Genomic DNA, 26,112 nt, shown 5'->3' on the forward strand with positions numbered 1-26,112 from the left:
CCTGAAGGGTAGTGAAAGAGATGGGCTGCTGAGGTTGTACTCGAGCCACATGTCGAGCAGCAACAATGGGTGTTGAAGGAGCAGATGAAGCAGGAGCGGAAGGCATAGCTCCATTGGACTATGCAGTCGCAGCGGTCTGTTGAGGCTTTTTAGGTGGAAGACCTTGGGCCTTGGAGCGACACTCCTCGTCCACATGGCCTACTCTCTGGCAATGTGTGCAAAACTGGTTTTTCTTAGGGAGTTGTTGCCAGATAGGTCTAGATTCTTTGGTTCCATCTGAGGAAGAGGAGTCACCCTTTAATTGGCTTGCCTTCGCATCTAGCGAGTTCTTGCCACTAGTGGTTGTCCCTCCTAGAGAAGAGGCAACCAACCCCCTCTGCTCTGAATAAGGCTGTGATGAGGATTTTTTGTGGACTTGATCATACAGCCTTGTGTAACGTAAGAATTGGCACTCAAACTCCTAGAAGGTTGGCAATCTAGGTTGGGAGATGATGTGTTGAATGAAATTGAAGTACTTGTCGGGCAACTTATTTAAGAAGAATGTAACCTGATCGTCATCCGACTTTGGAGAGCCAGTAGTGGCGAACTTGGCAAGTAACCGCCTATATTCAGCCAGCGTGACTTTCAGATCATCCCCTTCCTTAATAGAGAACTCTTGAAGCTCAAAGTCGAGATTGGTGCGCCGAGTATGATTATGAGCCGCATAGCGGTCGAGAAGGTGATACCAATGCTATGACGCGAGTGGAAAGTGCTGCAACTGAGAGTGAAACTCAGGAAGCAATCCTTGCATCAGCTCAACATTGGCTGTGGCATTGCAGGCTCTCCATTGACGGATGTAATCCGGGTGAGCTAGTCGAGGGCGAAACCAGCCTTCCTTCTTGGAATGGGTGGTGATAACCTGATTTAAGAGTTAATTGCAGCAATAAATAAATACACATAAAATGAAATACACACTTTACCATCACATTCTTGGACAGTAGACACCATGTTGGCCCCAAAATTGGTGCCCCTTGCGGTATTTCTTTAGCTTTCATTCAATTGGAAGGAGTACAGCTCAAGATTCTTCAATTTCCTCTTGCTAACCAATTGCTCTTGCTGTCATAAATGACCAGCAAGCCTTTTGGGTCATTTGTCCCTTGATTCACCTAGGATTTCTTCTCCAATTTGACCCTTGGCTGGCCAAATGTTGCCCCAAATAAATTTGGGATGGGCTGGCTCCTGAAATCCCTTGATAATCTTCAATTATCAGTTGCTGATTTCAGTCCCTTGAGCCTTTAATCTTTGGCACGGATCCCAAGGTGGCTGCTAAACCCTAATTTCTGCTGTAAATTAGGGTTTTTTTTTGTAGAAATTAGGGTTTACTGTAGAAATTACAGATCAGCCCACCAAAAATGACTGAAATCTTCTCCAAATGGCTAAGAATTGCTGAGAATGGCTGAGCATAGGCTGAAGGAAATGAGACACTGCTGTAAAGAGAGAAAATTCCGAGATTTGTCATGAAGAACTGATTGAAATCAGCTGCTGCCCTACTGTACCAACCCCAAACGGATGCACCAACAACAAAAGGAGCATCAGAGACTGTGATCTTCAGGAGAAAGTGCATCAGCACAATTGCTAGCTTCCCAAGTTCAAGAATATGTAATCTCCATCACCAAAATGGTCTCCAATGGCTAGGAAATCGCCCCAAAACCTGATAGCCACAGTCCAACATCTCTTTCCCACAGCTCCAAAATGAAAAAATGAGATTTCCCTCTCTTTTCAGCCCTATATAGCCTTTCCCCCACTTCATGGGAAAGTTTTGCCAAGTGGCAGCTTTCTTAATCCATTTTCAGCAATTTCCAGCCGTTTAATTAATTTTCAGAATTAATTAATTCTGAAAATTAATTCACTCTTAATCCATGCCCAGAAAATTGACCTTGCCCATCCAAAAATTAATTGGCCAGGCCATTTGCAACCCAAAGTGGTCCCATGCATTAATTGACCCTTGGACAAGCATTAATCCATTAATTAATGCCTAGTCCCTAGTGTCACCACTGACACTTAATGGCCAATTAATGGTCCTAGGGGCAAACTGACACTAAAATTCACCTAGAATCTAACAAGTGTAACTTGTTACAACTTTTGCCTTTGACACCCATCTTTTTCACAGGGTTCTTCGGCCTTGAAGTGTGAAAAAGTAGCTTGCACCTCACATGTGCAACACATGTGCATCTTTTAATTGCACATTTGATTAATCCTTTAATCAAATGTCAATTAAGCATAAGCAAAGCATCAAATTTTCACGTCCTCGTGACACGAGGGTCCAGCATAGGCTCTAGACCAATGACGAGGTCCCAAAGACCCTGAAACTCAAGCACTTTTTGCATGAAATTAGACCAAGTGGTAAAATTCGACCCGTTAAAATGTGTCTTATCCGTGAAGGCATTCTTCGCCATTGCAACGAGAGTGGTAGTGCTCGGAGATGGATAGTGTGAAAAAGTGTAGTGTGGGTAGGATGGAGGAGTGGAGTACAATCGGGAATGGGCCCCAGAGTGCCCACTAGGCATGCGTGTAGTGTGCAAGGTGGATCCATAGGTAGGGATGGGTTGACTAGGCATGGGATGGTAGCCACATTAGGAACCCAAGGAGGTGGGACAGGAACATGGTAAGCAGAAGATGGGAATTCCTGTGTGTAGGTGTAACCCAAGGAGAGTGTGAAGACGCACCATAAGCTGAGGATGGAAACCCCTATGTATGAGTAGTCATGGGAGATGTGAAGCTGGGGATAGTGAGGGGGATGCCCATCACAGTCATCCCAAGAGTTATGGGTGTGTGATCCAACCCCTAGGGTGTGTGATGCAGATGTGGAGTGTAATCCAAGGTTTTAAAAGATGATGAGAGGTGTGATATAGAAGAGGGTGGGATGCGAGGGAAGTGAGAAGTGCGTGTGATATGCTTAAATGAAACAGAAGCTATAGATGTACTTGAATTTCATTTGCTTCGGGAGCCCCTTCTATTGAAGTTCACATACGCAAAGCCATCCGGATCCTGTACCTCAAAAGAAGAAACAAACGAGGGTTTTGATTCATGCAACACAAAAGAATTGTATAAACTTGACATTGGACCTGGCTGAGATGATGAAGATGGATTTCCAGATGTTCTGAATGCCGTATGTTCTCCATGATCGGAGAGGTGGCCAGTCTTACCAACCGGTTCTGATGTGGTAGCAAAACTGGTAGGAGGGGTGTAAACATCACCATACTTGTTGCGATAGTACTCCTCAAAGTCCTCCTCTGTCATGTTAGTGAAATTTGGTAAAGGTGGAGTGTTGTCCTCCTCACGGAGCCCATAATGCCGTCTTAGGGCCTCCAATGATAGAGAAGCCTGATAAGATATCATAGGAACTGGAGAAGAAGGTGTTTGGGACGTTGTGATTCGGTTACGAGTCGTATTGTGTGCCTTGTACAAAGTCTAGCTCTCCACAATATCTGCAAGATACTCTTTACAAGAGCACCGGCTCTAATACCATGTGAAGGAAACTGCTAGGGTTTGCACTGAGGACACACAGAGTGTACAACCACGACAGAAACACAAAGAGACAGACACAAACACAGAGGGAAAAACTAAAACCCTAAACGCAAAACTCAAAAACTCAAACCCTAAACGCAAAACTCAAAACTCAAACACAAACAGAAGAAGGGAGAGAGAGAACACAACTCTGAAGTGAATGAATGTTGTAAATGAATGTAAGAGTATACAGTGTGCTCAAGGGCAGAGCAATGTGGGAGTGTGATGTCCACTGAAGACGGATCCCAAGTCTGTGACCACTAGTCCGAGTGTAGGAGTGCTGAATAGTGAATGGCAGTAGGCTGGTCACCAAAACGCAGTAGTCTGGAGGCTGGAAATTGGTAAACGCAACAGTGTACCACCAATCGGAGGCTGGAAATTGTGCACAGTCTGCCCCGTAAACAGCAAGCTGAAACAGTGTCTGAGAGTGTTAGGGCTTGCAATGCTGAAAACGCAGGCTGGTTGACTCCGGAAATGATGGACAGTAGGTTGAACAGTAGTCTGGGACAGTCTGGAGCATTCGCCAGTAGCTGAGAGCTGTCACCTACAGCAATTGACAGGCTGAAGATAATGTGGCTGCAGTCGATAATGGCTGGATAGCAGATGGAGGCGGGCTGCAAGCTGGAAACTAGGCACCAACAGTAGCAGAGGGTGTTTGGGCTGGTGTAACCTGCAAACAAGGATAATGGCTGAATGGGGGCAGCCTGTCTATTTATTGATGTGGAAGGGCGCCCCAAAAATTAGGGTTACTCTCTCGAACCGCTCCCCATTTTAGGGTTTTACTCTATAAGAGCATTTTTAGTGTGTTTTGGGGCTGTTTAAGAGGCTAATCAACAAGTAATGCATATTTTAGCTCAATAGAGATCTCTTGAGAATGGGTTGGAGAATGTGAGAGAAAGCCAAGATGAGAGAAAAATCTAATTTTCTTCGCAAGAAAACCCTAAATTCTGCTTGCTATCTGCTCTAGCTTACATCTAATGCAATCACTTGTTGCTAGGCACCTCCGAAATGTTATCACCTGATTAGCAATGTTGTTGCCAGCCCGTGGAAGGTGACTCCCTACTGTCCCCTACTTGTTGAGGCTCCTAAATGGCTGTCTTTTGCAACAAATTACTATTCTTTGATAAAAAAAAATGGACCAATAGCTTTCCCCCCCCTCCCCCCCCCCCCCTCTCTCTCTCTCTCCCCCCAAGTTGTGAACTAGCTGAATGGTTGAGACTCAACCCCCAAAAACGTTTTCGCAGTTTGCATGGGCATTTTTGCCAAGTGGTAGCTTTCTAAACCCATTTTTCAGTATTATCTAGCAATTTAATTAAATTTTAAAATTAAATAATCCTAAAAATTAATTTCAACCCTTCTGACCCTGCCCAAAATTAAATGTGCCCATCCATAATAAAATTGGCTAGGCCATTTGCAACTTGGAGTGGTTCCCAACCTCTGCTAACTTTTAGAGTAGAATTAATTAATTAATTAATGTTAGTCCCTAATGTAAGCAATGATAGTTATTGGTCAAATAATTGTCCTAGGGTTAAAACTAACACCAACTAACCCCTAAAGCCTAGTTGGCATAACTTATCACAAATTTTATCTTTGACACCCACTACATCCTCGTGGTCCTTGGCTTGTTACCATGAAATAACTGCCATGTGCTAAACAACCTTGCACATTTGTTTAATAACTTAATCAAATGTTATCATCAAGATTAAAGTATCTCAAAATTTCATGTCCTTGTGATAGACCTTTGTCTTGAAATCCTTGTAATCGTCCTCGATTGTATTGCATTGTGCCAAAAGAAAAGCATACTGCATTGGAATTTCCATAAGGCATCCTAACACAATCATAACATTGGCCACAGTCGTCTTACCATGCTATTTGCCCTAAAGATTACTGAAAATTTCCAACTTACATAAACATCAAATAGTATTGAGAAATAGTCGAGAACTGTTGGTAGAAACCCATTGGATGCATCCGTAACTCATGTTTCTTAACTATTCTCACTTTAAAACCATAGTAAAGCATATTCTCAGCATAAACCATGGCTGAAATTGTCAATGGCATTTACTAACATGCTGATGTCCATGGAACTAGCTGTACCATTGAAACTAAGCATAGTTTGATGATAAATTGATCACTTGTTGCTAATCTGAGAATTGATCACAAATTGTTGCAAATATGACCCCAAATTGATCACAAACCGATTGCAAAAATAGATCAATAACTAATGCAAAATTGATCCCAAAAGTGACCATAAATAGTTCTCAAACTAAAAAAAAACTAAGCTAAAATTGATCAGAATTTGATTCAAAACTGAGGCAAAAGTTTATGCCAAACTGATCATGAACTAATCTCAAACTAATGCAAAAGTATAGTCTTAGAGCCGCAGTAACAACCATACTCATTTGCATACATCTCACAGTGACTAGTATACTGAGCAGTGACCCCATGGCAGACATATTGTCAGCATAGTACCTTGGATACTTGTTGAATACATTCGAGATCCACTATATACGAGATCTATCCACAACTGGAGGAGTGGAAGTGCTACCTTTCCCTTAAGCATTATGTAATTCTTCGGATCCTTACTTTGCTGAACCTGACTGAGCTTGAACTGAAGTTGACTCTAACTAAAAGGTATCTAGGTGAAGTAACTTAACTGAGGATGGTTTGCCAGGTCATCCTCTTTCATTCATTTGGCATCCATTGGTGAATAATTCCGAAATTTCACCAAGTATCTCTTGGAAACTTTACCTTTGACCTTTCTTTTCTTATGTGCCAAAATCTACTCAAGTACCAAAATCTCATCCAGCCCCTTAACCTCAGACTGAATTTCAGTAGACATATCCTCTGGCATATCACTATAAAAAAGCCTCAACAAACTAACATGAAAGGCATTGTATATTCGCCAATGTGAGGTAATTTCAGCCGATATGCCACATCACTGATCTTTTCCAACACTTGAAAGGGCCCATAGTATCTCATACTTGACTTCAAATATAATCTCTCTTCCTTTCATCTTTTTCAGTCTTGCCTTTTCAAAACGTAGCAATACATAATCGCCCTCTGCAAATTGCAAAGCATGTCTATTGCGATCAGTTGTCTTCTTTTGCTTTTCCTGTGATATTTGAAGTGTATACTTTATTTTTGCATAGGTTGCATCCAAGTTTTCCACATAATGGTCAGCCTCAAAGATCTCATCCTTAGTCTGCAACATAGGTGGTACCTTCTAGCCACTCTTAACCACCTCAAATGGAGCTTTACCAGTGGAACTATACACTATATTGTTGGAAGCAAACTCAACTAAGGGTAAATATTGGTTCCACTGTGTCTTGTGGTTTGAGACATAGCTACCTTAAAAAGATCTAACACTTTGGAATTTGCTTCCTTAGATTGACCATCTATCTGCGGATGGAAGGATAATGAGAATTTCAGCGCAGTACCCATATTCTCAAATAACCCCTTCCAAAATAAAATGGTCATTCGAGAGTCTCGATCATTGACGATTGACTTTGGTATACCATGATACTGAAAGATATACTGCAAAAAAGAATCGTACCATATGATCAGCCTTTATTTTCTTCCTCACCAGAATGAAATGAACTTGTTTGCTAAACTTGCAAATGATAGTTCATATTCCATCATTCCCTGTAGGTGTCCTAGGAAGCTCAAAAATAAAATCCATTGCAATGCTCTACCAGGGCCTATTTGGAATAGGCAAGGGCTGCAACAAATCCAACATCTTTTGCTTATCATGCTTTATCTTTTGACATATGATGCATGTCTTGACAAACTGCTCTACATCACTTCTCAAAGTTGGCCAATAAAAGGAATGCTCCGCTACCTTGCCTATGGCATCAATACCTCTATGTCCTGCATATGAAGGAGTATGACTTTTAGTGAAAACTCTAGGCCTTAACTACTTTGTGACACATAGTCATCCATGCATCATTAGAAATCCTTCTCTTAGCACATAGTGCTCATGCCTCTGGCTATTGCAAAGCTGAACGTAAGCATTAGCAAAGCCTGAATCAGCAATATATTGCTCTTTCATGATATCCAACTCAATGTGATAAACCATGCTGACGGCTGAAATTTTTGGCTTATATGATAGTGTATTAGCCACATTCTTTTACCATCGGTATGTACAATTTGAAAATGAAACATAGAGAGAAATTTTGCCCATCTCATATGCTTCTTTGGCAACTTTGTCTGTGTCAGAAAGTACCTCAAAGTCTAATGGTCTGTCTGCTTTATAAAATCAACCCTCAACAAATAGTGTTTCCATGTAGGTAGCGCATGAATTACAGCTAAGAGCTCTTTCTCATAGACCTGCAATTCTTATTTGCATGGTGGAGAATTCAACTCTCATAAGCCACAACTCGGCCATCCTGCATAAGAATAGCCCCAATAAGATATGAAGTCATTTTTTCTTTCAACTTTTCAAATACTGAAATTTTCACTATTGTCCATCTAAATGGCACATTCTTCTTTTGGAAAGCATGCAATGGAGATGCAATTTCAGCAAACACATGTATATATTTTTTGTAGTAAGAACATAAACCCAAGAAACTACAGATCTCATGTACATTTTTCAAAGGATGCCATGATTGTATTGCCTTAATCTTTGCAGGGTCCATGTGAGTGCCATCAGTTGATACAATATGCCCCAAAAAGTGGATCTCACGTAAAAAGGATTCACTTTTCTTATCATTGATAATCTTCCGATGCTTACGCAGTTCATTGAACAAAATGTCCAAGTGTCTTCTATGCTTTGCCTCATTCTTTGAATAAACAATCATGTCATCAAAGAAAGTGTCCACAACTCCTCTATGTGGTGTGAAAATGCGATCCATTAACCGATTGAAAGTGACAAGAGCATTCGTAAACCCAAAAGGCATGACAAGAAACTCATATAGCCCAAAAGATGTTTTGAAAGCTGTCTTAGGCACATTTTCCGGTCTAATGTGTATTTGATGGTACCTACTTTTCAAATCTATATAGCTAAATATAGCTGCTCCTTGCAATCTATGTATAACATTATTGATCCGAGGAATCAGAAAGTGATTCTTTATCGTGATCTTGTTCAGAGTACGATCATCAATGCACATATGCCATGAACCATCCTTTTTTTTGCACCAAAAGCACTGGAGAACAAAAAAGAGATGAGCTGGGTTGAATCATCCCTTTTTCTAACAGCTTATTTACTTGACTCATAATCTCCTCTTGCTGGGCTGCACTAACTCTATAAGATGGCTTATTAGGCGGGCTGCTTCTAGGGATAAGATTTACGCCATGATCTTTTGGCCTTTTAGGTGGTAGCTACATTGGGAGTGACTGAGAGAAACAATCAGCTTACATTTTTTGAAATGACATGCGATTCTTCTCTAACTTAGACATATTTCCAACGTTCTCACTATCATCTATCTCTAGTAAAAATCAAGTACATTGAAAGATGATTTTTCATTACTTTAGAAATGGTAGCTATAGATACAATACGGACAGATTCACATTTCAACTTTACATCAAGTGTGAGTGCCTTTCCCTTATGCTGAATAGTGATCTTTTTTGCACGAAAATCAATCACTACATACATATAGCGACACCATGGCATACTGAGCAATACATCACAACCCTCAAGTGGAGTAATGAATAACTCTTTGTTGTCTACATATCCCTATATATGCAACCAAAGCTCTCCAATGAGTGGTGTGACAGGCTCTGCATGACCTTTACATGCCATTCCAACTTCTCCCATGGGTCCATCTCATCCTCTCTAATGCCTAGACGGGTTGCCATGTCTGCAAAGATGAAGTCGGCTTATGCATCATTATCAAAGAAAATCAATGCATGCTAATCTCTAATTTTGCCCCATGCTCTGCACAACTCAGTATAGCATCGTTGGGTTGATAATTAACAACATCGGGCACCAATGCCAATGATGTTTTGGACTCTTTTCTTTAGAATCTCCCTGATTTTCTGATTTTCTAACTTGCTACCTATTGGAACAGTCCCTTGCAATGTGACCTTTCTATTCACGATAAAATATTTATTTGCAGCCATCAATTCCCTACATTGTACCAATGTTTTGGAGTCCTTTCTTTGTTGTTTTGGCCTTTTTTCAGGCTTATTTTCAGATCTGCTCCTTTTCTCAGCCTCAAACAACTTTTTATTCAGCTTTTTCTTACTCTTTAGAAAGCCCGAATCCTTCCTACGCAACAAAGAATTTGCTGTAATAGTAGTCTCTATGAGCTAAGACATGCTAGGCACAATGGATTTAATGCAAAAATCCTTGATTCCTTCAGGCAATCCACAAGCATATTTTTCCACTACTCATGAACAGATACGGGGAGATAAGAAGTGATGGGCAGCAATGCATTCCAAAACTTCTTATTGTATCGCTCCAAATTCTTACATTCTTGGCATCCAACTTATTCCAAGTTGTCATGATGTCCACCTCAAAGGTACTTGTCAAGCAATTCGATGGAAAATTGCTTGAATTCTATCCATGTTGATGGTGCTTTATCTGGCATCAAAAGAGTCAACCACCACGACAATGCATTTTCTTTCAAGAAAGTAGTTGCTTTTCGAATCTATGAGAATGTCACGAGGACGTGAAAATTTGATGCTTTGCTTATGCTTAATTGACATTTGATTAAAGGATTAACCAAATGTGCAATTAAAAGATGCACATGTGTTGCACATGTGAGGTGCAAGCTACTTTTTCACAATTGAAGGCCAAAGGACCCTGTGAAAAAGATGGCCCATGGGTGTCAAAGGCAAAAGTTGTAACAAGTTACACTTGTTAGATTCTAGGTGAATTTTGGTGTCAGTTTGCCCCTAGGACCATTAATTGGCCATTAAGTGTCAGTGGTGACGCTAGGGACTAGGCATTAATTAATGGATTAATGCTTGTCCAAGGGTCAATTAATGCATGGGACCACTTTGGGTTGCAAGTGGCTTGGCCAACTAATTTTTGGATGGGCAAGGTCAATTTTCTGGTCATGGATTAAGGGCCGAATTAATTTTCAAAATTAATCAATTTTGAAAATTAATTAAATGGCTGGAAATTGCTGAAAATGGATTAAGAAAGCTGCCACTTGGCAAAATTTTCCCATGCAAGTGGAAAAAAGGCTAAATAGGATTGAAGGGAGAGGGAAATCTTGTTTTTTCATTATGGAGCTGTGGAAAAGAGGTGTTGGACTGTGGCTACCAGCTTTTGGGGCCATTTCCCAGCCATTGGAGACCATTTTGGTGATGGAGATTGCATATTCTTGACCTTGGGAAGCTGGCAATTGTTGCTGATGCACTTTGTCCTGAAGATCATAGTCTCTGATGCTCCTATTGTTGTTGGCGCATCCATTTGGGGCTGGTACAGCAGGGCAGCAGCTGATTTTAATCAATTTTTTGCGACAAATCTCTGAATTTTCTCTCTCTACAGCATTCTCTCATCTCCTTCAGCCTATGCTCAGCAATTTTCAGCCATTTGGAGGAGATTTCAGATATTTTTGGTGGGCTGATCTGTAATTTTTGCAGTAAACCCTAATTTACAGTAGAAATTAGGGTTTAGCAGCCACCTTGAGATCCGTGCCGGAGATTGAAGGCTCAAGGGACTGAAATCAGCAGCTGATAATTGAAGATTATCAAGGGATTTTAGGAGCCAGCCCATCCCGAATTGATTTGGGGCAGCATTTGGCCAGCCAAGGGTCAAATTGAAGAAGAAGTCCTGGGTGAATCAAGGGGTAAATGACCCAAAAGGCTTGCTAGTCATTTATGACAGCAAGAGCAATTGGTTAGCAGGAGGAGATTGAAGAATCTCGAGTTGTACTCCTTTCAATTGAATGAAAGCTAAAGAAATACCGCAAGGGGCACCAATTTTGGGGCCAACAAGGTGTCTACTGTCCAAGAATGTTATGGTAAAGTGTGTATTTCATTTTATGTGTATTTATTTATTGCTGTAATTAACTCTTAAATCAGGTTATCACCACCCATTCCAAGAAGGAAGGCTGGTTTCATGTTCCATTGCTGAGATACATCAAATCTCTTGATTTGGTGTGCCCGAGGCACCTGATTGCAAGCCAAAGCTTTATGCTAGTGCTGATTTTTGTGCTCAGCTGAGAAATTACAGCAAGATGTCTTCATAGAGTGGGATGCAATCAAGCAGCAATGATGCTTCTCATGATGCACATTCACGTTTGGAAGAAGGAAATGCAATGCCTGATCTTGGACAAGCCACGAATCATGGACAACATGCTGAAAATGTGGCTAAAGGCCAAGATGTTGGACCCTCAATGGAGATAGAGGATGATGATCAACAAGGGGAAATGGAATTTGATGATGCATTCAAGAATCGAATGAGGGCAGCAGCCAATATCTTTGCTGAATTGGCCAAAGATCCTCAGTTTACTCGGTTTTTGAACACTCCTACGAAGGACAACAAGGGCAAGAAGAGAAAATCCTCTTCTAGAACTTCGGGACACTCAGATGCACCAAAGAACGAGCCAAAGCCTTTTCAAGATGCTTCTAAAGATGTTCATGGTGAAAAGTGGTTGTTGCCAGTTGGGCAAGAAATGCAAATGCAAGTTCATGATGTAAATGCTAATCCTATGGTTTTTGGACAGCAAGGTTTGTATGAGAATTTAGGGCAGCCACCTTAGTTTGGTGGTAGCACAATTTTTCATGCTATGGTGGGTGAGCAACCGAATGTGGGAATGTATGGCACACCTCCCCATAACTTCCAGCAATCAATGCATGGTTTGCATAACCCAAGGTACTCGGGTATGGCTCATGGAATGCATAATCTGATGTATGGCGGCATTGGTATGATGCCTGGTGTGCAAAATCACACATATGGGCAAGCATCGGTACCCCGTTGTGCTTTTGGGGCTCAAGGAATAAGTGCTGGTCATGCAAATGCTCCATTTAATGCTGGCTATCATGGAAATTGCCTCTACACTAGGGGATATACTATGCCTTCATGTGAGCTTGTTGAGGCCTTTTTATGCTGATGTGCGTAAGGATGTATCTGCTGAAATTCAGTCCAATGTAGAGGAGCTGAATGAGATATTGGTATCCGAGCTGAATGAGATATTGGTATCTGAGCAGATTTTGGCACATAAAGAGAATAGGTCAAAGGTAAAGCTTCCATAAGTTGTTGGGTGAAGTTTCACAATTGTTCACCAATGGATGCTAAATGGATGGAAGAGGATGACTTGGCAGACCATCCTCAGTTGTTGCAGCTTTACCTTGATGTCTTTCAGTGAGAGCCGAAAGGATTGCTTATGCTTTGCTTATGCTTAATTGACATTTGATTAAAGGATTAATCAAATATGCAATTAAAAGATGTACATGTGTTGCACATGTGAGGTGCAAGCTACTTTTTCACAATTGAAGGCCAAAGGACCCTGTGAAAAAGATGGCCCATGGGTGTCAAAGGCAAAAGTTGTAACAAGTTACACTTGTTAGATTTTAGGTGAATTTTGGTGTGAGTTGGCCCCTAGGACCACTAATTGGCCATTAAGTGTCAGTGGTGACACTAGGGACTAGGCATTAATTAATGGATTAATGCTTGTCCAAGGGTCAATTAATGCATGGGACCACTTTGGGTTGCAAATGGCCTGGCCAATTAATTTTTGGATGGGCAAGGTCAATTTTCTGGGCATGGATTAAGGGCCGAATTAATTTTCAAAATTAATTGATTCTGAAAATTAATGAAATGGTTGGAAATTGCTGAAAATGGATTAAGAAAGTTGCCACTTGGCAAAACTTTCCCATGCAAGTGGAGGAAAGGTTAAATAGGGCTGAAGGGAGAGGGAAATCTCGTTTTTTCATTTTGGAGCTGTGGGAAAAAGATGTTGGACTGTGGCTATCAGGTTTTGGGGCGATTTCCTAGCCATTGGAGACCATTTTGGTGATGGAGATTACATATTCTTGAACTTGGGAAGCTAGCAATTGCTGCTGATGCACTTTCTCCTGAAGATCACAGTCTCTGATACTCCTTTTGTTGGTGGTGCATCCGTTTGGGGTTGGTACAACAGGGCAGCAGCTGATTTCGATCAGTTCTTCACGACAAATCTCGGAATTTTCTCTCTTTACAGGAGTGTCTCATTTCCTTCAGCTTATGCTCAGCCATTCTCAGCAATTCTTAGCCATTTGGAGGAGATTTCAGCCATTTTTGTTGTGCTGATCTGTAATTTTTGCAGTAAAGCCTAATTTACAGCAGAAATTAGGGTTTAGCAGCCACCTTGGGATTCATGCCAGAGATTGAAAGCTGAAGGGACTGAAATCAGCAGCTGATAATTGAAGATTATCAAGGGATTTCAGGAGCCAGCCCATCCCGAATTGATTTGGAGCAGCATTTGGCTAGCCAAGGATCAAATAAAAGAGAAGAAGTCCTCGGTGAATCAAGGGGCAAATGACCCAAAAGGCTTGCTGGTCATTTATGACAGTAAGAGCAATTGGTTAGTAGGAGGAGATTAAAGAATCTCAAGTTGTAGTCCTTCCAATTGAATGAAAGCTAAAGAAATACCGCAAGGGGCACCGATTTTGGGGCCAACAGGGTGTCTACTTTCCAAGAATGTGATGGTAAAGTGTGTATTTCATTTTATGTGCATTTATTTATTGCTGTAATTAACTCTTAAATCAGGTTATCACCACCCATTCCAAGAAGGAAGCCTGGTTTCAGAGAACTCAGTGAATTTCCCCCACGAATGGGCTGCATCAAATAGCTAAATGAAAGTCAAAGCTTTTAGCCTATCTTGTGCACCATTGAAGGACTTAAACTTCACTACTTTCCACCCTCATCATAGTCTTTTCTGCCCCTTTGGGTGTCAAGTTGTTATACACTAGCTGCTGTAAAAAGGGTGCAATCATTGAATGTACATCAAAACCAACACCGAATGGAGCATTTGCAAGACCAACATTTATTCCTTGAGCCCCATAAGTATTTGGGGGTGCAAATGCATTACCAAACATGCTACTTTGTGCCCCAGGCATTAAGCCAATGTTGCTATAGATAGGGTTTTACATATTTCCGGCCATACCCGAATACATTGGGCTTTGCGCACCATGCATTGGCTGCTGCATACCATAGGGATTTGTGCCATACATTTCCATATGCAGTCCCTATCCACCAACCATAGCATGAAAAATCGTGCTTCCATCAAAGTATCTTGGCTGCCCCATCATAGCATGCATGCCGAGTTGTCCAAAATCGATTGGATTGGCACTTCCATGATGGCCTTGCATTTGCATTCCTTACCTCGTGGGTACCAATTGTTTTGTTTCATTAGCATCTTTGGGAGCTTCAAGTGAAGGCTTTGGCATTACGTTCGATGCATCTTGTTGTCCTAAAGGTGTAGAAAATATCTTCTTCTTATTGCCGTGTTGTCTTTCTTCGGAGCATTCAAAAATTGGGTAAATTGAGGATCCTTTGCTAATTCAGCAAAGAGATTTGTTGTTGTCCTCATCCAATTCTTGAATTGGTCATCAAATTCCTCTTCACTTTGCTAGTCATTAGCCTAATTATGCCTTGAAGACCCTGCATCTTGCCCAATAGCAACATTTTCAGCTGCTTGTCCATGGTTTTGGCATTGCATTTCCTTCATTCCCTTGTGAATGTTCATACTGAGAAGCATCACCACTGCTTGAGTCTATCTCAGTGTATGAAGACATATTGTTGTAATTTCTTAGCTGAGAGCAAAAATCAACACTAGCACAAAGCTTTGGCTTGCAATTAGGTATCTTGGGATCACCAAATCAAAGGATTGAGTGGTGTCTTGGCAATGGAACCATAAAATCGGCCTTCCTTCTTGGAGAGGTTGGTAATTCCTTAATTAAAATTAAAGCAATTAGCAAATAAATATAAATTGAAGTGCACAATTTACCTTAATAATCTTGGACAATAGACACTTGGTTGGCTTCAAAATTGGTGGCCCTTTTGGTATTTCTTTAACTTTAATTGCTAATGGATTGATTACAAGTTGAGATTCCACAATCTCCTTTGTTGATCCAAAAGCCTCTTTCTGTACATACAATTAGCAAGCGAATTGGGCCAATTGCCCCCTGATTTTTACCCAAGAATTTGCACAAATGTAACCACCAACTGGCCAAATGTTGCCTCAATTCACAATGGATGGCCAGGCATCTAAAATTCTTGTCAATTCCATGAATTTCAAGTGTTTATTTTAGTGTACGATGCCTTCTCCTGTTGGCATGGGTCCCAAGGTGACTACTAAACCCTAATTGAAATTTAGGGTTTACAGTAGAGATCTCTATGTTGTCCACCAAATTTGACCGAGATTTGCTTAAAATGACTGAGAAATGTTGAGATTTGTTGAGAATGGGTTGGAGAAGGTGAGAGAAAGCCAAGATGAGAGAAAATTCTGATTTTCTTCGTGAGAAAACCCTAAGTTTTGTTTGCTGCGTGATCTAGCATGCATTTAATGGAGCCACCTACTGCCAAGCACCTCCAAAATGCTGCCACCTATTCAGCAATGCTATTGCTGTTCAGCTAAAACACGCTTTTTAGCTGATTAGCATTCTTAAATAGTCCCAAAACACAATTAATGAAAAACTCTAAAAAAGGGAGCGGTCCGAGAGAGTTTTAGTGGCCTCCCAAAAACCCTAATTTTTGGGGCACCCTTCCACATCTATAAATAGATAGGCTGCCCCCATTCAGGCTTATTCCATTTGTGCAAGTTTCACACTCTCCAGTGCAGATTTCAGCCATCAGCCTACCTCCACGTGGCTGTCCAATCTTTGCGACTGCTGCCACCTCTCCCTCCGGCCTCACAGTGCCCTGGCACCTTCTTCCAGCTGTCGCCCCTTGTCTGGCGCCATCCCTCTTGCTGCTGTTGGCGCCCAGTTTCTAGCCTGCAGGCCGCCTCCATTTGCTGTCCAGCCATCATCGACTGCTGCCACATTATCTTCAGCTTGTCCATTGTTGTAGGCGACAACTCCAGCTGCTAGCGACTTCTCCAGACTGTCCTAGACTGCTGTTTAGCATGCCGTCCATCATCGCTAGGGTCAGCCAGCCTGCGTTTTCAGCATTGCAGGCCCTGACACTCTCCGGTACAGCCTCTCCAGTTGTTGCCTTGCTGTTTACAATACCTATGCATAGTTTCCAGCTTTTGATGGGTGGTACACTGCTGCGTTTACCAGTTTCCAGCCTCGAGACTACTACGTTTTGGTGACTAGCTTGTTGCCATTTGCTATTCAGCACTCCTATCCTCTGACGGGTGGCCACAGACTTCGGATCTGTCTTCGGTGGACGTCACACCCTGACACTGCTCTGCCCTTGAGCACACTGTACACTCTTATATTCATTCACTTCAGAGTTGTGTTCTCTCTCTCTCTTCTTCTGTTTGTGTTTGAGTTTCTGGGTTTGAGTTTTGAGTTTTGTATTTAGGGTTTGAGTTTTACTCTCTGAGTCTATATCTATCTCTTTGTGTTTCTGTGGTGGTCATACTCTGTGTGTGTCCTCAATGCAAACCCTAGCAGTTTTCTTCACAGTTGCCAGTCCCTGGAAGGTGACTCCTTGCTATCAGGTCCCCCAGATGACTATCTTCTACAACAAATTGTTGTTCTTTGATCAATAGACTAACAACTTCCTCTCTCTCTCTCTCTCTCTCTCTCTCTCTCTCTCTCCCCCAAGCTGCAAACTAATTGAATGGTTGAGACCCAATCCCCAAAAACGTTTTTTCAATTTACATAGGCATTTTTGCCAAGTGGTAGCCTTTTAAACCTAGTCTTTAGCATTATCCTGCCATTTAACTAATTTTTAAAACTAATTAATCTTGAAAATTAATTTCAGCCCTTCTGACCTTGCCCAAAATTAAATGTGCCCATTCATAATAAAATTGGCTAGGCCATTTGCAACCTGGAGTGGTCCCCACTCTTTGTTGACCCTTAGACTGACATTAATTAATTAATTAATGCTAGTCCCTAGTGTCACCATCGACACTTATTGGCAAATAATTGTCCTAGGGTCAAAATTGACACCAATTGATCCCCAAAGGCCAGTTGGCATAACTTATCACAACTTATGCCGTGAATTAACTACCATGTGCATCACATGTGCTAAACAACCTTGCACATTTTTCATTGATCTATTGTCTTGGTTGCAAGATTGTAAGTGTAAAAGTGATAGTGAAGCTATATAGGGATTGAAGAAAAAGCTCTTTGCAAGTAATACATGATATAGTTTGATATACACTTACAATCTTGGTTGCAAGATTGTAAGTGTAAAAGTGATAGTGAAGCTATATAGGGATTGAAGCAAAAGTTCTTTGCAAGTAATACATGATATAGTTTGATTCGTCTCTTGCATTTTTGTTTTGTCTACTTCTTCTGTTTCTTATCTATAAAATCATGTTCTCAGGATCCCATTAGTTTTAAGCTTGACCCTTTACCTCCCTTTCCGATATTTGGTGAATTAGATGTGAAAGACCGACTCCAAAAGTGAAAGATGGGAGACCAAATTGAAGAGGTTGTCAGAGCAAGAGATACCAGAGATTTTATTGCACTTATGAGATGATCATACGTAAAGAGGCAATTACCAAAGCTTTGCAGAAAGTGATTGCAAAGTCGAAGAAATTTGATGAAAGGAATATATATTAATAACTTTATCAAATGTTGTCAGCAAGATTAAAGCATTTGAAAATTTTACGTTCTCATGACAACATAAACCAATTCAATCTTTGTTGCATGGAGCCTCTCTTTGACATAATGATAATCCACATCAATGTGCTTAATCCAAGCATGAAATATTGTAATTCAGTCCTTAAGGCTGCAATTTGTGTCTCGTGAGTCCAGCCAAATGTGTATTATCAACATAAAGAATGAGAATCAAGAGATCATCCCCATATTTGCAAACATAAAGCATGCTTTTAGTGTGTGAATTACTGAATTCAAGAGCAATCAAACTTTTTATACCATGCCCTTGGTGCCTGTTTCAAATGGTAAAAGGCCTTATGCAACTAGCACACTTTGCTCTTTAAGCCTTTTTTAACAAAGCCAAGAGATGGTGTCACATAAAACCTCCTCATGAAGATCACAATTTAGAAAACAATCTTCACATCCAATTTATGCACATGCCAATCAAAAAGGGCAGCCAAAGCAATAACACTACAAATGGTAGTCATACATGAAGCAGGTGCATATGTCTCATAGTCAATTCCATGTTGTTGGGCATACCCTTCGCAATAAGATGTGCCTTGCAGTGATCAAGGTTCCATTATGTCTATGTTTTGATTTGTAAATCCACTTTATGGCTATAGCACGCTTGCTAACACGCAAGTCGCATAACTCCCATGTGCCATTTTTATGGATAAAGTCCATCTTTGACTGCATAGCTGCCATCCAATGCTCATCCTCTAAAACATCCTGTAAAGAAATCGGTTTGTCATTGCATGTAGTAGCTACAAATGCTTATGCAACCAAGTTACCTTGTGTATAGCAAGCAGTTGCTCTAGTTCTATTGGGAAGGGGAATGGATTGTTTATGGTCCTCCAACAACCATCTAGTGACTGTTTTAGTTTCCCGAATAGCAGTCCTCTCATTCAGCACTTCATCATCAGCAATGCCCTGATCAATGGGCTAAAAATCAAGTCATTGTTCAATATCTATTTGCTATTGTTTTTGCTGCTATAAACTCTCAATAGCTTGCTGAAATTGACCAAAATCGGGTACACTTTGTTGAAACAATGGCAACAAACTATCAAACATGTCCATACGCTCCACATTGAGCTAATTTTTGCAGTCCATGAAGGGCTGACCAGTATGTTCAGTGAATACCACATCTCTACTAACAATAATCTTGTTTGTAGAGGGTCGGTATGAGTGGAACCCATTACTCTTTGTAATGTAACCAATGAAAATACATTTACAGTCTTGCTTTGCAACTTATGTCTGCGTGGCTGTGGCATCAAAGAATATGCCAAATAATCAAAGACACGAATGTGACACCCCCTATCTTCCGGCCATTCCAAGCCTCATAAGGCTTACATACAACCAATGCTTTATTGGGTCGCAATTCAGCACATATATTGCACACATAATAGCATCAAGCCAAAACTTTGGGTGTAACTTATTGTGTGAAAACATACAATGTGCCTTCTCCATCAAAGTCCAATTCTCTCTTTCAACCACAACATTTTGTTGAGGTGTGTAAGGTGCAGTACATTAATGTTTAATGCCCCTTTCAAGCAAAAAAGAGTTAAAACTCTTATGACATGCATTCCCCCTCTTGATTTGTATAGTGTAATCAGCTTCATCAATTGCCATTTTCAGCCAAGGCCAAGAAGGTTTTAAAGCTTGTAAATACTTATAATTTATGCCTCAAAGCATATGCCCAACAATGACGGGTCATGTCATCAATGAAGGTAATGGAATACAAGTATTCTTCAATGGATTTGACATGCATGGATCTACACTATGAACAAGCTGTAATTCTTTATCAGTATGCATAGATCCACATTTGGAAAACGAAGCATGACGCATTTTTCCAAGTACACAACTCTTACATATATTATGAGTAGGTGCTTTCAATGGAGGGGGATCAAGCACCATATTTTTGCTTCTCAAGTGAAGCAAACTACTATAGTTGTGATGACCAAATCGAGCATGCCATAACTCGGTGTCATCCCTAATGGTAGCATCAACTTGTAATGCATATTTTGATGCTCTCCTCCCATAAATCAAGCTGATATAGGCCATTGTACAAAGTGTCCATTACAACAAGGGCATCCCCATCACTACAATCATAGGTACCACATTGATCCATGTGGAATTTAAGCACAAAACTAGCACGTGCAATGGCTGAAATTAAAAGTAAGTTTTCTTTATTCCAAGCACATATAAAACCTTTTCAAGTGTGATAATTTTCCGGCCTACTACAACAATGGGAATTTGTCCAATGCCTTGGATTACATACGAAGCATTATTTGCACATACAAGCGATTCCCCTATTTGTACATTTGCATATGATACAAACAAGTCATGAAAGGATGTTATATTCTTGGAGACACCACTGTCAAAATACCATCTAGTACTGTTTTTAGCCACTGATAGGCCATGTGCTTGAGAAGAAGGATCATACAAACAATGCACAACAAAAGCATAAGACTCCTGACTTGCTAAATGTGTTGTTGCATCCTTCGCACTTGCTGAATTTTCAGCAATCGCCATGCTCAATCACTGCGTTTTTTCACTAACATGCATAATTCAGCCTCTAGAGCTGAATTTCCAGCAATCAATAATCATGGAAAATGAAATTGCTTGGCCCTGCCCAAGAATTGGACATTGCGCAGCCCAATTTTAAGTTTGTAAGCCCTATGAACTTGAAAGTGTTCAAATCTTCATTAACCTTAACCCAAAACAGTAAACATTTTAATTCTCTAACTGTCATGACACCATAAGTCATTTCCAAGGGCATATTTAATGTCTTTGGCCAAGATTTGACACCAAGCACTCATTGGCATTTGTCCATCACAACTTGTGCCATGATACTCTAGTGCCCAATCTAGGGTTTTCCTGTCACAGTGACCTTTGGCTCACTGTCATTAACAGTGGCTAGATGAACAGATGACTGGGGTACGATAGCATGGAGCATGACCCAAAGAAAGAGATTGGTTATGAGCACTCTCCAGGCAGCTGGCTTGGCATGTTACACTATAAGTGTATTGGCCACTCAAGATTTCTTGTAGGCAAAGTGACCAAAATGGTAGGACCAAAGGTGGGAGGTTATGAGTAGTTCTTAATGCAGAAGATGATACCATTGGGACTCCCAAAGTCCTTTTTCCTTGTAAATTGTTCAAATGCATCTATCCTCTGAAGTATTTGAAATTCAAGGTTCTTTTTAGTGTAATTTTCAAGTTGGTCATATCTGAGAAAAATGAATATCCTGTAAGGGGCAGATTCTTTCTGAATTGAACTAGATAAAAACCTTGACTGGTGATCAGTGTTTGGCAAAGCTTGGATATCCCAACCAAAAAGTGAAGGAAAGAAACAAAAAGCTTCTGTTTAGCAACTGGATGACTTATGACGTGCATGCTTTATTGCATATGGTTTTATTATTCCATTATACACAGACAAATAGAGTTTCTAGCTTGCATATCATGTTACCTTCTACAGCCAGTGTTTTCCTTATAATGTGTTTTAGGAATATGATACTGTAATTTGCAGCTGATTTGTTGGGTGTACTGGTCTTTCCTTACAGATTTCATCTGATGTTGATGGGAACTTTAAGGAGTCAAACACATGTCAAGCCATCAGAACTGAGAAGCATCAACATGATGGCACAGAAGATGAAGTATGCTTATGGTGTACTATTGGGGATTATTGGAGGAATTAGCTCTATTCATAGACTTAATTTTTGATGATGTGTTTTTCAGGATCAGCCTGCAACCAACACTAAAGATGATGAGGCCTTTTTGCAGCCAGCAATATCAAAATTTGCTCAATGGTTTGGTAAAGAAGGTAAGGTGAAGAAAGTACATTACTATGTTTTTGTTCTTGCAACGGAAAAGAGGGGCTGTGCAAAAGGATAAAGAAAAATAGAAAATGATACGTGACGAGGTGTCGATACAGTTTGAAAGCTTAACAATTAAATAAAACGCCCAAGGATCTCATTTTCAATGAATTGTACAGTCTTTAGACCAAACCTTTAGAAGGAGAAGCTGAAACTACCATCAGCTGCTGAGCAGACAAATGTACAAATGAGATGTGCTGCTCATTAGGGCTCAGCATCTTTGCGGCTATTACAGTGTCAAATAATAGTGTCAAATAAGTTTATGCATGAATATCAAGAAGCTGAAGCTGAAACTACACATTGTCTCAGGACAATCTCACTCTTGGGCATCAGTTTGTGCATGTTAAATTCTAATGAAATCCCCCCTAGGATATTTGCAGTCTCTTGTTCAGTGAAAGCAGCATAGGTGTATGTGGGTAGATTCAGCAATCGTTTCATGAACAAAACAACAGGTGAACTGTTGATGCTATGTTGGATGAATATTCCAAGCACTTGGTGCCCTACTGCCGCATCTGTTTTGTAATCTTTGATGTCCAACCAGAGTTGGATAGTGTAGGATAGTGTTTTGTAATCTTTAATGTCCAACCAGATTTGGATAGTGTAGGATGGTTCATGATTCGAAGAGATCTTTGTACATCATAGAACTGGGGTCCCAATAGTCCTGTGGTGAGAATAAATATTTGTCATGAAGTATTGGCCAAAAAAAGATGGGGTACGATCAACTGCCATAAATCATCTAATACACAACATGAACTCGTTTACAAAGTTCAATGACAATTAAAAATGTGTATCAAGACAAAATAAACCAATCCAACTTATGAGCTGTGCATGCTAGCGTGGTTCTCAATACATTATACTTGATGCTCCCACTATGTACTCAACATGTGTTGCATCTGTTTCATGTAACTTGCCCTTTACTCTACTCGGGCATCCAAGGCTTGTGTACAATCTAGGTTTTTTAAGTGACGATTCTCAGCTTTGCAGATTGCTGAGTCTCAACAGTCAATGTTTATTGACTCTCGACCTCCAACATTTATTTGACTCTCAATAATCAACGTGTAACTTGTAATGGTCATTTTGGGCTTGTATCTGCTGTTTCTATCACTTTCCTTGTCTATAAATCATTCTTAGTAGAATGTTTGTTTCTGCTTGTTTAGTTGCTTAATTTCTGCTAAATAATTCTTAATATTGTCATTTTTAAAAGCATCTGTTAGCTGTGTGTGATTCATTGTCAAAAGGTTGGGAGGATTCAGCTGGGCAAAACAGTGGGCACTAATGAGTTTATATACCCACACGTCCCATTTGGTGGATTCTGTGGTGGCACAGAAGTTACTTTCAATATGTTTAGAAAATTAGAACTTTAATCAATAGTTTCCAACATTGCACCCATTTTGTCTGCTGCTGCTATATTAATCCAGATGGACTTCGCTGGGCAGAGTTTTTGGCCAATAGGAGGTGCAGCATATCATGAATGCAAGAGTACCATGAAACGGCATAGAGAGGGGCTTTATTATGCCTTTCTTGTGATGTACATTAGGATTAGGAAATACTCCTCAGATTGTCTTATTATGGTCACATCCTTTTGTATGCTATCTTGCCTCCCTTAAAAATATCCACTTCCTTCCTCTTCACTAGGGCTTTATTTGTGGTCATGGATGTATGTCTAGCTCATCTCTTTGATAGGCAGACCTAGCCCTCCTTTTCTTCCCATAGTTACCACCTTTGTCACTAACCTGAGCATCTATCAGAAAGTTCTCAATCCAAGTTCTTCTGAGACAATGTGTGTCAAATCCACCATCTTATTTTGTTGAAACCTGTCTGAACATATTGCCAAAAGTCTCTTTGTTTTTTTTTTTTTGCAAGTAAAATGTGGCTGATTATATTACTAAAAAAACTGATTACAACGGAGTGCTCATGCTTGACAGACTAGCTGGAGCTGATGAAAGTCACAAATACATCATGTATACAAGCCTCTCAAGGTGGTCTGTGGGGGGGATGGGGGCAAGAAGCCACGGGGGGGGGGGGGGGGTGCATCGCCATATGGGCCTGCCTGCCTGCATCGCAAAAAACAGGTCCTGGCCACCCCAAGTGCGCATGAAATGATATCGAAGCTCCTGACGAGCCCTGGACTCGCCCTGCACGTGATCCCATCGACCGTGGAGGGAGTGGATGATGGAGGTCCAGAGCTCTGCTAAGGTCGCCTGTACTGAAAGTCTCTCTGCCAAAAGCCTTCTAACACCGCACTTTCCAGATACGCCACCCAGTAAGACTCCTTATGATTTCCCATAAATCAGAGCGGTCTATTGTGGGCTCTAGTACTTGGCGGATGGGTAGAGCCTCCAAACCAACCACTGCGCATGACCCTGCCTTGATAATGAATTTCGTGTCCTGCATTCCGGCCTCATACAGAAGGTGACGGCCCTGGCTGTGACTGCTTGCCAGCAGAAAGCTCCCCATGAGATACATCCAAGGCTGGGTGCTATACGGCGAAGGATGCGGCATGCTCCTTTCCACACGAGCTGCGTCGCCTCACACGACCAAAGGCACTTACAACCACTCTCCTGCATCTAGGCAAGCCAACTTCCCACTGCCAAGCCTCCATATAGCACCAGCCATAAGAAATACGATATCCTCCACGGCCTCCAGCTATCCCATAGGCGGTGCCAAAAGGTCCATTGGAAAGGCTCTGTGATGCTATGCTATGCCTAGTGCTTGCTACGTGACGGTGCCCAATCCATATCCTCGTGCATCAGTACGTGTCTGCTAATCCTCGCAGTGTACTCCAGGAACCTTAGTGGCTTCTTGGCGATCGCAGTGGCTGGCCATAGCCACTCTCCAAGATCCCACTCCAGCTCATTAAGTAGCTTGCCCTCCTAGATCCAGAGGCGCCACTCCCTGGGCTTCGTCTAGAAGACAAAAGGGTCCAACCGCCATGTCTACCCTTGCATGCCAATCACCCAGATCCTTCTCCATGAAAGGATAGCTATCCCCTCATCCTATTGCCCTCTGTCAAGAGCCAGGCGCCCCCCTCTTGTACAGTGAAAAAAGTCCCAGGTGGAGCGGCGCCCATTCTACCTGCTACCTGTAGGGGGATGCCTGCTAGTGAAAACCTAGCGGCCCATACCTCCGCGGGCTCTATCGGCTCTCGTATCGGAGGAGCAAGCCACTCTTGAGGTATCGCTGCATCTATCTCCCTTCTCCTCAACTCCGCTCCTCTTTGGCAGTCTGATACTCGTTGTAGCACCTCCTCGTCTACCATCTTGTACACCTCCCACCATGTCTTGATGGTATGAGCCGGGCCGGCCTCCCAACCAGCCCATTGGATGTGGGGGCCCTTGCCAATCTGTGCCCCTTTCCGATCTCTGACTTGGGGGTTCCAGACCACTGACTAACGGTCTATCTTCTCCTGGCAGCTTGGGGGGCTTTGGATCAGGGCCTTACAGAGGCCCTGCCACACTCGGAGCAGGTTGCATAGGAAAGATGATGTAGGGGGGGTGATCCGGGCTGACGTAAAGATCCATCTCAAGGATGGTCTCCACCCACTGCTGAGCCTTGGTCTACAATCTTGAAGACCCTCTTGCAATAGAACCTTCCAGGTTTGCCCTCCTGGTGTGAGACCGCGGACAACTAGCTTGCCCAGGAGGGCCATATTTTGATACTTTGGTTCTATGATCCCAAGCCCTCCCTTTGACCGATGTTGTTTGATGGTTGCCTACACCACCTTAGCCCTGGAATCCCTGGAACCGTTTGACCCGAACTAAAGGAAATTTTGCACTAGGCGGCGAAGGTGCACTATGTAGGATGAGGAGAAGTACCAACACAAGGCGATGTACCAGGCCGTTGCTAGGAGGACCTGGTTAACCACCAGGGCTCGGCCTGCTAGTAAGAGGCGGGCCGTGCTCTAGTAGGTTAGCTTCCTTCGAATAGAATCGAGGATTGGAAGAAACTGCTGGGCGGGAGTGATGTTGAGTCCCACTTGGAATCCTAGGTAATGGGCGGTCTGCCCTCTACTCACCCATCTAAATCCCAGGTGAACGCCCCAT

General features: G+C 41.7%; 1 protein-coding gene across 2 annotated transcripts in view; it reads left to right on the forward strand.

Moving 5' to 3' along the window:
- LOC148024884 (chorismate synthase) overlaps positions 1-26,112 on the forward strand; it is a 74,251-nt gene that overhangs the window by 41,438 nt on the left and 6,701 nt on the right. For both annotated transcript variants that reach the window (XM_087694553.1, XM_087694554.1), the window contains exons 8-9: positions 21,758-21,850; positions 21,933-22,017. In XM_087694553.1, coding sequence (XP_087550679.1) covers positions 21,758-21,850; positions 21,933-22,017 — 178 coding nt within the window. The remainder of the gene's footprint in view (positions 1-21,757; positions 21,851-21,932; positions 22,018-26,112) is intronic.

The sequence above is a fragment of the Lygodium microphyllum genome, chromosome 15, assembly GCF_053477565.2.
Source record: "Lygodium microphyllum isolate KBCC chromosome 15, Lygodium_microphyllum_v1.1.10, whole genome shotgun sequence".
Lineage (NCBI taxonomy): Eukaryota > Viridiplantae > Streptophyta > Polypodiopsida > Schizaeales > Lygodiaceae > Lygodium > Lygodium microphyllum.